Source organism: Mustelus asterias, chromosome 4 (assembly GCF_964213995.1).
Source record: "Mustelus asterias chromosome 4, sMusAst1.hap1.1, whole genome shotgun sequence".
In the NCBI taxonomy this organism is placed as follows: domain Eukaryota; kingdom Metazoa; phylum Chordata; class Chondrichthyes; order Carcharhiniformes; family Triakidae; genus Mustelus; species Mustelus asterias.
Window position 1 is genome coordinate 77809048 of NC_135804.1, and position 12263 is coordinate 77821310.

A 12263-nucleotide genomic window follows, 5' to 3' on the forward strand; every position below is an offset into this window, starting at 1 on the left:
ATGTGACCTTTATCATCTTATTTTCCAGCTGTAGGAAGACTCTTTGTTGGAGATTGGTTGCAATCCTACAATGGCCACCATTCCCATTTGATTGACTAGCAGATCCCAGAGATTGGACTTCCTCTGAGATAGAAGCGGAAGTCTCAGCCTGAGAAAACTAATAGCCTATGTGACTCTGGGTGGAATTTTCACCCAGGTGGGACAGGAAATTCACCGGACCATGTAAAGGTCCATTGACCTCAGGTGGGAATTTCCGGTCTTAGGGTATGCTTGGCTAGAAAATCCCGGTGTCATACTCTGTTTGATAATGCTTCTCTGAAGCACCTTGCAATGTTAATTGCATTAAAGATTCTATGAAATAGAGGTTTAGTTGTCAATGTTAAATGCGCTGGAGCGAGGTGACTTCTTTTGACCTGTTTCCAGCATAACCTCTAATTCTATCTTTTACTCTTGTTCTCTGATCTTTCTCTACACCCCAGCCATGATTGTAATGCTATATTCTGCATCCTCTCCTTTCCTACTCGCCTATGTACTCTATGAGTGGTATGCTTTGTCTGAATCGTGCGCAAGAAACAATACATTTCACTGTATCACAATACATGTGACAATAATAAATCAAATCGCATGGATCCATAATTCATGAGCACTTCAGGCCTGAGTGAGATCTGAAGATCTTTCTCTTGAGCGAAAGAACAGCAGCAATTCTGCCAAAACCCTGAAACGTGCCCCTCATTCGAAGGATTTCAGTCACTGATACAGGGATTTTGGGTGAATTTCCAATTGCTCTGGAAGGCTGGGCAGGACTGGCTCAGTGATTGAGCAGATTGGGGTCAGGGTTTTATTTGAGTGAAATTAGATTTGTCTGGACAATGAGAATGACAAAGAAATCTGAGGAGTAAATGTGAAGAATGAAATATATTCATCACACTGAGTTCAATTCTTCTGAATAAATGTGTTACTTTCCTCAATCATGTAAATAGTATTGTACAATTTAAATTTGGTTCTAACTTGAAGCTCAGTTTTAAATATATCTTTCACATTGACTCCCCTAATTGTCTTTTGGATCACTCTCTGCTGTTAGTTATCCATTTACTTGTGTTTAATACTGTGAATATTGTACCAACAATACAAGAAAATCTAACAATTTTCCATGGTCAGGTGGTTTATTTCACTGCGACATTCCCTTATGTGGTTCTGACCATACTCCTGATCCGAGGTCTTACCCTGAAGGGAGCCTATAAAGGAATCGAATTCTACATTGGAAGCCAGTCAGACTTCTCCAAACTGGCTGATGCTGAGGTAAACATATCAGGATAATCCATAGAATTTTGAGTCAAACTGTTCCAGGTTTTTGTTTACTTATCCCTTAATGTTGGAGACAATCCGTTAAAACCCAGCGTGTTGCTTTGGGATTCTTCACCTCGAGGCCAGATTTTAATCATTGCTTTTAAGTTCAAGGGAATCAGGTGAAAGTTTTACCTCAATTCTTGGGATAAGCCAGGGTGGTTAATTTATGATTTTTTGCTTCCAGATGGTAACAGATTAAAATAAATAAAATGGAATAAAATGCGATGGGGCAGAAAAAGATGGGGCAAGATAGATGGTGGGAGACAAGATGGGGCATGATGGGTATGGAAAGATGTCATGGGATCATAATGAAGTGCAGTGGCTGACAAATACTTTTTGATATCTGTTTCAATACAGTCACCTGTAACAGGTTAAAAAATAACATTTTTCATTGAAATGGTGTCTTAAACCATGTGTGTGGGTCATTTAATTGTAATACAGTAATATGTAAGAGGACAATCAAAATTATGGCAAGGTATTTATTGATATCCCCTGGTGCTGAGTAATTGTCCATTTCTATTTGCCAGGTCTGGAAAGATGCTGCAATCCAAATTTTCTACTCCACCTCCATCAGCTGGGGAGGCTTAATCACACTGTCATCCTACAACAAGTTCCACAACAACTGTTACCAAGACACCATCATTGTTTGTGTTGTTAACTGTGCTACGAGTGTGTTTGCTGGATTCGCCATTTTCTCCATCCTGGGACACATGGCTCATGTACAAGACAAGCCTGTTTCCGAGGTTGCACAGTCAGGTAAATGCAGGCATCAAATTACTGTCTTCTGTTAAAATGTTTCTAATATAGAGATAAAAGAACCTCAGCCTTCCCATTCTGTTGGTAATATATGGATCCAGTAGTTTAGAACTGAAAATAATTTGATATAAGCTTACTGAAGTTTCCAAACATAAGCACTGCACTGACTAATCAACTGCTTGTAAATCTCAAACAAGTCTAGGCATTAATGGGAAGCTACCAGACTCAGACAACTTTAACCATCTCACAACCTTTGGATATGAAATTAGACACAATTTGTTCCACTGTACAGACATAATAATCAGCATTTAAATCCATAGCAGTAATTCTGTGTTCAGGCCTTGGAATAACACACGATGTTTGGATTAGAGTGAATCAGGACTGGAGCTGAATAATGAGCTTGAATGTTTTGAGATTGATACTTCTCAACGTTTTCCCTCAATGTCCCCAACTCAGCAAAATCCCATCTTGTGTTGGGTTTTTATATACTGGAATTGCAATCATATCCTCGGAGTCCTCATCATGCTTGTATAATCAACACTAAACCCTGGGGTAAATTGATACCGAGGTTCTGATATTAACATGTTGCAGATTTCCCATTGGGGTAAAGGGCCTCATACTCCCTGTCATCTCAAACTGCTTCAGTCTCTGTGTGTAGCTGGAACTGACGATCTTCATACCGGGAAGGAAGAGCGCAGCTACTGACTGACCCAGTGTTGATATCTAAAATACTGTTGTGTATAGGTATACTATATACATAGTATTAAAACTATATTATACATATATATATATATATAGAGAGAGAGCCAAAAATTAACCTTTGCATAGATAGTCAATTAGCAATGATAATTTATGAAACATAACAGGGCCAGGAATCAGTTAAACAACCCTTCAAGACTGCTCCATCATTCAATAGGAGTATAGCTGAACTTTTACCTCAGAACCACTGCTTTGTCCAATCAGCATATCTGTCAATTCGCTTAGTGTCCAGAAATCGACTGATCCCATAGATTTCAATGTATTCACTGACTGAGCATCCATAGCTCCGAGTGCACAGAATCCCAAAGATTTACAACTCCGAGTGCAGAAGCTGCACTCAGTCCTAAACGATTGACCCCTTTATCTTTATGGTGGTATCTTCCAGCCTCACCTTCTGCCGGTTCATCCAGTGCCACCAAAAATCTATTTGCTACCCCGTCAAATCTCCCGTGGTGAGTCCCGTTACAATGGGGCCAGAAAATCCTGGCCATGGTTCTTAGACTCTACAGCCAGAGGAATCAACTCCTCAGCTTCAACCCTGTCAAGTCCTCCAACAACACCCAAGGAACCAACACCATCCAGGACAAGTAGCCACATGATTGGCACCCCATTGACCACCTTCACTCACTCTACCACCAATTTACTGACAGCAATGTGCCATGCACAAAATTAAGGGATGTGGGCATGAAATTGAAGGAATGAAATTGCCTCCAGGTTCCTACCTGCCCCGACCTACAGCGATTTTATGCTGTGGTAAGCAAGGCATTGGAAGGGGAATCCACCGTTGGCCCAAATGAGGCACTTAAGTACAAATTAATGGTCACTTAAGGACCACTTCCTTCTTCATCTCAATTTTTAGGCTGGCGGCAAGATTGAACCTGCTTGGAAGAAGCCCGAAATACAATTAAATTACACTTCGGGCAGGAAGTGCCTCCATCCAAAGCCTTCTTCATGCTAGACCTCTCAGTCATTCCCTCAGCCCTGTAGTTCAGCCATTGCTGAGCCAAATAAAGCCCCCATTATTTTTGTTTAGACAACTGTAAGAAACTGGGTCTGATAAATGGAAACTACCTCTTTCTCCATCACAGATATTCCTCACCTCGATGAGAAAATCTAAAATACAAATGCTGAACAAAATGTTATCCATTTTAATAATTTAGAGTGGAAGGGCATCATGATGGCTCAGTCATTAGCACTGCAGCCTCACCGTGCCAGGGACCCAGGTTCAATTCCAGCCTCGGGTAACTGTCTGCGTGGAGTTTGCACGCTCTCCCCGTGTCTGCGTGGGCTTCCTCTGGGTGCTCTGGTTTTCTCCCACAGTCCAAAAATGTGCAGATTAGGTGGATTGGCTATGCTAAATTACCCTTTAGTTATGTAAATTAGGTGGATTAGCCATGGCATATGTGTGGGGGGGTTGCAGGGATAGGGCAAGGGGTTGGGCTCTTTCGGAAAGCTGATGCACTGTAGGGATTCTATGAAATCAATGTATGGATTTTAAATAAATAAATACTATCAGTTTTCAGCACTTTTTTTGTAAACACCATTGATTTTGTCCATTTACTTTTATCCACTGTTTAGGTTTTGGTTTGGCTTTCATTGCCTACCCTGAAGCCCTTGCACAGTTGCCGTGGGCACCTTTATGGTCCACTTTATTTTTCTTTATGTTGGTCACTCTCGGACTCAGCACTCTGTTTGCAGGTTTTGGTAAGAGTGACATTACTTTATTTAACCACTCTCTTTCCATTTTTAGAGAAAGGAGGTTGTAAAACCCGAGGAATGTGATTATGTCTGAACTGGTGCACAATCCTTGTGCTGCTTATGCTGCATGACTCTAATGAGGCTACTACAAGGATCATGGGAAATTAGTCTCCCAGTGTCGTTTATCTATTCCCAGTGGACCTCCAAGTACCTGAGAATATTACATTAGTGTGCGTGGAATATGCTGAAGTTATTTACCAACACGTTGGGCGGAATTTTACCGCCATGCCCGCCTTAGGAATTGGAGTGGGCGATGGGAGGACAATGGGAAAGTCTGTTCACCTTGGGCGGGATTTTACGGTTTCGGAATGAGCAAAGCCATAAAGTTCTGCCCCCTGTGTCAAGGCAGCCTCAAGCAGTCAATGGGCTTGTTGTTTTGTATATCCAAACAGGCTAATATTAGCTTCAGCCCAAATCCTGAATGCCTAAACAGGGACTTTCACTAACAAGGTGGCAGTTCACTTCTGCTGCTGAATGAACATCAAATATTGTTTGCCATATTAACCTCTCTTACATTTCCTGCCTGTAAAATTAGGGTGACAAATTTCTACACCAGTCTCAGATTAATAGCATAGGCGTGAAATTCCAGTTTGTGATGTTAGTGGACGAACGTGCTCCTTTGTGACTATTCTCCGCTTAATCGGCATCAACTTGTTTATTTTAAATAGGCTAACATCGGCATTTAAATAACATAGCACATTTGAAGGTTTGGACATGAGGTTTGATCCTGATGATATTTATAGAGAAGAAACAGTGACAATGTCCAGGGAAAGGATCAGTTTGAAATGAACCATCAACCCCACATGTGCAGAGAGCATGAAGATGTTTAGTGAATAGCTGGAAGCATTATATTTATCCTGACTTTTGTTTTAAATCCTAATTTGATTGTGATTTTGCTCTGCAAAAGGAAGGAGTTTCAAGTATCTGGAACGCTTGAGACAACAATCACAAATAAAAGTTGGAATTTCACCCCATTTGCTCTGCATCGATATTGTTTATTCAATTCCAACCCACTTTCCAATTACTTCCTCATCTATACAGTATGGAGTTTACCCATGTAACTCTCCAAGTGAGAGGACAGGCTGAGTCTCCCTATCATTACTGAGGGCTTTGCTCCTCAGAGGGCCCATTGCTTGGACCATTGCCTCTTCCTGAAACATCTTGCTGGGTACACAGAGACAAGACTTTCCCTCCAATTCTCCTTTTCACCCTCCTTATTACAGTCCTAGTGTCCTGCTGGAAAGGATGAGATGCAGTATAATCAGGTGCTTTTGGTCTTCTGGCCTCAATGGCACTATAACACTGACCTCTCGAGTTCTCTGCAAATGGTTTTCAGGAATGGCGTGATGATATCAACCTGCCCCACCTGGGGGAGATCATCAGGATCCTACTCCTGGCGCAAACACAGCTTAAGCACAAGTGAACCTTGTAGTGTTATTCTGCTTTGTAACCTTTTAAAGGCTGACAACTTGAGCACATCCCTCCAATATCACAAAGAGTGAGGGAAGATACTGTCCCTAAGTGCTCCTCTGCTCAGAGTGCTATGGTGTCTCTAATGGCGGATTTCTTTGAGATTGAGTATATTATTAATTAATTGCTAATCCCATTTAACTTTTTATTTAATCAGAAACAATTATAACCACCCTGCTGGACAGCTTTCCTAAGTTTCTACGACGAAAGCGCCTTTGCCTGATAACTGGTGTTTGGTTCTCATTATATTTCCTTGGTCTCGAATGTGTAACACAGGTAAATTGTCCTTCATTAGTCTGCTGTGTTTCTAAGTTGTGCTGGCTTTGACTCTATGGTAGCAGAAATCACACAGGATTCAGTGATAAAGAAGGAACCTGTGTGTTGGTCAGGTTGTTTTTTCCATTTGTTTAATATTGTGCAATGACTGTGTGGGACTGACAGATTCTTCTCCATCAGCTGTTACTAAATACAGAGCCTGCCTAAAGAGATGAATCTTAGCTTTGTAAACAGGCTTTGAGTTAGTTTTATCAATGGGATATTGTTTGCAATTGTTTCTTTCAATGTAGGGATGGCCACTTCAGTAAGTTTCAGTCTCCATGTTCGTTTGAGTCAGTTGGTAACACTCACCCCTTGAATCAGAAGATTGAGGCTTGTAAACCCCTTGACTAGGATTCAACTGTGTACAACGAAAAGCAGTGTGTATGACCCATGTAGATGTCTGGAGGCTAAACGCTTGGGATCATTGTGAAACAAACAATCAGATGCTTTGAAGGTAGGATGTTAGCAATCAGTTGGTGATGTAATAAAGATGAACGAAATTGTCTTCCTGAGACATAAATGTATTATAGTCGCTAATATATTTACCCACATCACCATGGTAATGGGATTATCCAAAGGGACTTGAGAATGACCCAGGATGGATGTCGGGACTCCGAAGATGTCTTGACTCACTGACTTTGTGGAAATTCCTCTGTAAATTTGAGTTTCCGATGGGCAATTCTACTGCTCCTTGAAATCCTCCAAAACAAGTCTCTTATTCCAAGTTATAATCAGAGACTTCAGACAGTACTGGTTTACTGACTTGGATCGTTACCCAGGACATGTTAGAAAAATCCTAATCTAACCCCAAGGTAACTGCAACTGACAACCCCCCCCCCCCCCCCCCCCCCGCCTCCCCCGCCACCCCCATCACTTACATTGACCCGTTGACTCTCTCCTCGACCCCTTGATTACCCCTCCTCTCTATCCTCCATAACTCTCCCCCTCAGCCCACAATTACCCCCATGCCCCTCAACTCCTCTACCACCCAATTACCCTCCCAAGTTCACTCTCCCAATCCAACCAAACCCAAATAGCCTGGCCCACACACCTAATAGACACCCTACCCACCTACCACTCTGCCTCCCTACCCACCTGCCTCCCTACCCACCTGAGTAATGGGGTAAATACGTGGGGTTACGGGGATAGGGAATGGGATGGGCCTCCGATGATGCTCTGTTGGAGAGTCGGTGCAGACTCCATGGACCAAATGACCTCCTTCTGCAATGTGAGGATTCTATGATTTTGAGACATGGAAATATCTGGTAATTGGTGTTTTTATTCCAAATGTATACATTGTCAAACAGGGAGAAAGCAATGTTATAGTGACGCTAAGTTAACAGTTGCTTCAACATTGAGTAAAAATGGTGATTTAATGTGCCAGACATTGCCCCTGTTGAACGGAGTTTTATGTGTGGCACATTTTCTTTGCAGGCTGGAATTTACTGGGTAAAATTAATTGATCATTTCTGTGCTGGATGGGGCATTCTTGTAGCTGCTCTGCTGGAAGTCACTGGGCTAAGCTGGATCTATGGTAAGCACCACAGAGAAAACAATGAAATAAAATGAAATCATTATTTTTTATAATTAGTATTTGCATCTTCAGAAGAATGAAAACAAATGAATTGGTTGTCTCAATGTTGGTAGTCCTGGGAATTCAGTGCTGTCCTCAATTTTCAAAGGTTTTCCTTCAATTGGTTCCAAACATCAAAAAGGCAGAGTGTTCTTCATCTATCACCCTCTCTTGTTGTGTTCTTCATTTATGACCAGCTACTTGTTGTCAGGGTACACTTTACTGCAGCCATTTTCCAGTTAATTGCTGATGGGGATGTTGTTCAAATATCTTCACTCTTAGCTGCTCTGAAGATTGGACAAACCAAGTGATTGTGTCTCTCTTTTTTCTTGTTGTTCACAGGGGTAAACAGATTCATCAAGGACGTTGAGATGATGATTGGGGAAAGGAATTGGCTCTTCTGGTTGTGGTGGAGAATGTGTTGGATTTTTATCTCTCCGTGTTTGCTGGCAGTAAGGAGAGGTTACATCTTTCAGTGATTTAAACAATGGACAATCATTCTATAGATAGTCTATCTCATCACATTTCTGACATGGTTTTGCACATTTATTGCCTTCAGGTAATCTTGTTCTGGTCATTGGCAACATTTGTCCCACCAACATATGGATCTGTCGAGTACCCTGTCTGGTCAACAGCGCTTGGCTGGTGTATGATCATTTTCTGTCTTATGTGGATTCCCATTGTCGCTATTGTGAGAGTTGTCCAAGCTAAGGGTGCCACATTGTGTCAGGTGAGGAAACACAATGATGGGGGTGGGGGGGGGTTGTGGGGGGGAAGGAGGTAAGTATAGCCTCCATCTGACCTGGAGGTCGGAGGGGTTTCAGGTGGAGGGAGGGGGCATTTTGGTTTCTCCCGGGATGGTGGTCTCATGGCTAGATTTCTCCTTGTTGCCCTGGAATACATGGAAATCACCCATTCGGATGATGATTTCAGGCATCATTTTGGTAAAGACCTTGATTAATATCTGTGTTCTGTAAAACATTGAAGTGGCCGGGAGACTCATGAGGCATTACATGTGCTAACCTATATCTCTCTGCTTTATTGTACACACGCTCAGAACCCTAGTGTACATACTACCCTGATGCTCCTGCATTAGGTACAATTTCAGAGCTGCACCCCATTCTATTATCATGGGTTTGTATGAAAGATAGAACCATTGGGATGCAGTTGTCATGGGAAAACTACAGTTTGATTCAGTTATACTGCATATTTTAAATAGACATTGCATGGAATATCTAATTAATCTTGTAATGAACTAAATTTTTGGGGAGCAGTTCAGTCTTGAACGTTTTTATTAGATTTTCTTTTCACATGTATAAATTTTTATTATAAACCAATCAAATTTGAATCTTTTTCTGCAGTTCAGTCTGTCAGAGGTAAATCCATTGTTTAAGATCAATAAGAGTGATCTCATAAATGAACTAAGATGAAATGCTTCCTGCAGTAATGTGACAATAGGTTATTCTTCCTTCAGTCCCTTTGACTGAAAGAAGAGCAGGAAGTGGTCTTGATTGTCAGATGAACAGCAGATCTCTGATTCTAGTGGTCACGTGCTTGGGCTGTTCAGTGCAGCGTGACTCCCACGGGGGAGATTTTTGAGTTTTGAAGTTGTTGAATGGGGCCTGGATAGTGCTGCCAGTGTCAGAGGGAAAGATTCCGATTTTCCCACTGGCAGCAGCACTTCGAATCAATTTGAGAGAATCGCGCCTGCAATCTTTCAATATTCATGGAGTAGAATTTCTGTTTTTTGTGTGTGTGTGTGTCGTCAACACTGTTGGATGCATGACAACAGTAGCTATACTTCAAAACTATTTCATTGGTAATAAAGGGCATTTAGGTGGCCAGTGGCCATTTGATTTGATTTGATTTATTATTGTTCACATGTACTGGGATACAGTGAAAAGCATAGTTTATTGCGTGCTATGCAGACAAAACATACCATTCATGAGGGTGGCACAGTAGCACAGTAGTTAGTACTGCTGCTTCACAGCGTCAGAGACCCAGGTTCAGTTCCAGCCTTGGGTGACTGTGGAATTTGCACGTTCTCCCTGTGTCTGCGTGGGTTTCCTCCGGGTACTCCGGTTTCCTCACACAGTCCAATGATGTGCAGATTAGGTGGAAATGTGTGGGGTTACAGGGATAGGGCCTGGGTGGGATTGTTGTTGGGATTCTATGAAGTACATAGGGGAGAAGAAAAGGATAGGGTCCAGAATATAATGTTGCAGTTACAGGTAGAGAAAGATCAGCTTAATATATGATAGGACCATTCAAAAGTCTGAAGACAGCAAGGAAGAAGCTGTCTTTGAGTTGGTTGGTACATGTTTTAGACTTATGTACTTTTCCCGACAGAAGAAGTTGGAAGAGAGTATATGCGGGGTGCGTGGGGTACTTGATTATGCTGGCTGCTTTCCCGAGATAGCAGGAAGTGCCGACGGAGTCAATGGATGGGAAGTTGGTTTGCGTAATTGACTGGGCTTCGTTCAGAACCCTTGCGGTCTTGGTCAGAGCAGGAGCCATACCAAGCTGTAATACAACCAAATGGGATGCTTTTTATGGGTGCATGTGTAAAAATTGGTGAGAGTCAAAGTGGACATGCTGAATTTCCTCCGTCTTAGCATAGAAACCATAGAAACTCTACAATGCAGAAGGAGGCCTTTTGGCCCATCAAGTTTGCACTGATAATAATCCCACCGAGGCCCTATCCCTGTAACCCCACATATTTACTTTGCTAATCCCTCTAACCTACACATGCCGGGAGTCTAAGGGGCAATTTAGCATAGCCAATCCGCCTAACCTGCACATCTTTGGACTGTGGGAGGAAATCGGAGGACCCGGAGGAAACCCACGCAGATGCGAGGAGAACGTGCAAATTCCACACAGACGCTCACCAGCAATTGAACCCAGGTCTCTGGAGCTGTGAGACAGCAATATTAACCACTGTGCCACAGTACCACCCTTCTGAGAAAGTAGAGGCATTGGTGGGCTTTCTTAATTATAGTGACGGCAAGGAGGACAGATTGTTGGCGATTTGAACACCTGGAAACCTGAAGCTCTCGACCATTTCCATTTCATCTCCATTGAAGTAGACAAGGGCATGTGCTACACTGCGCTTCCTGAAGTCGGTGACAACCTCCTTCGTTTTACTGACATTGAGGGAGAGAATATTGTTGTTGCACCATTTCACCAGATTCCCTATCTCTTTCCTGTACTCCATCCATTGTTGTGTGAGATCCGACCCACTACAGTGATGTCATCAGCAAATTTGAAAATGGAGTTGGAGTGGATTTTGGCCACACAGTCATAAGTTATGAAAGGCACTATGCAAATACAATAAAAATGGAAAATGCTGGAGAAACTCAGCAGTTCTGGCAGCATCCGAGCAGTTTTTGTTTCAGATTTCCAGCATCCAAGCTGCATTACCTTTGAATGTTCTGCCTATTCCCTGCGAATGAATTTGTCTTGTTTACCCCTGAATTGGCTCTCTGAAATGTCTTAAAGTTTTTAGTTTTTAAAGTTTATTTATTAGTGTCTCAAGTAGCCTTACATTAACACTGCAATGAAATTACTGTGAAAATCCCCTAGTTGCCACACTCCGGTGCCTGTTCGGGTACACTGAGGGAGAATTTAGCATGGCCAATGCACCAAACCAGACTGTGGGAGGTAACCAGAGCACCAGGAGGAAACCCACGCATACACGGGGAGAATGTGCTGACTCCTCACAAACAGTCATCCAAGTCGGGAATCGAACTGTGGCGCTGTAAGGCAGCAGTGCTAACCACTGTGCCACCGTGCTGCCCAAATGTCCCTATTTCTCCATTATTGCTTTGCTCTGCAATCACCTTTTTCAATCGATCTGTGTCTGGTCCCTTAAACCACTATTTATTCCTTCATTGAGCATTACTAACTTTAATATTTTCTGGTGCCTTTCCATAATTACTACCAACCAAGCTATGTTATGGTCACTGTTAGCTGTTTTATCTCAAAACAATTGACCAGTTACTTTTTCTGAACCAAATCCAATGCATCTTTATTCCTGGGTTGGACTGGAGACACAATGGTGATAAAACTCCTGAGTACGCTTTAGAAATTCTTGTCTTTCTCTTCCCTATTCTCTTGCCGATCTATATTAGAAAAATTATAGTCACATAATAGGGGGCCACTGGCTTTCGAGGCGCTGCTCCTTCATCGGATGGGTGGGATTTCGGTTCACGGGCGGGGCATCTGGAGACACGGGCTCAGTTTGCAGGGTGATGGTTGGAATGCGAGTCTTTGCAGGTGGCCA

The 12263-nt window shown here is 42.5% G+C and overlaps 1 protein-coding gene across 5 annotated transcripts in view; it reads left to right on the plus strand.

Moving 5' to 3' along the window:
- Window positions 1–12263, plus strand: part of LOC144492792 (sodium- and chloride-dependent neutral and basic amino acid transporter B(0+)-like) — a 73615-nt gene that overhangs the window by 58756 nt on the left and 2596 nt on the right. For all 5 annotated transcript variants that reach the window (XM_078211218.1, XM_078211214.1, XM_078211216.1 and 2 more), the window contains 7 exons: window positions 1159–1299; window positions 1875–2103; window positions 4441–4566; window positions 6248–6366; window positions 7843–7942; window positions 8324–8433; window positions 8541–8711. In XM_078211218.1, the coding sequence (XP_078067344.1) occupies window positions 1159–1299; window positions 1875–2103; window positions 4441–4566; window positions 6248–6366; window positions 7843–7942; window positions 8324–8433; window positions 8541–8711 (996 nt within the window). The remainder of the gene's footprint in view (window positions 1–1158; window positions 1300–1874; window positions 2104–4440; window positions 4567–6247; window positions 6367–7842; window positions 7943–8323; window positions 8434–8540; window positions 8712–12263) is intronic.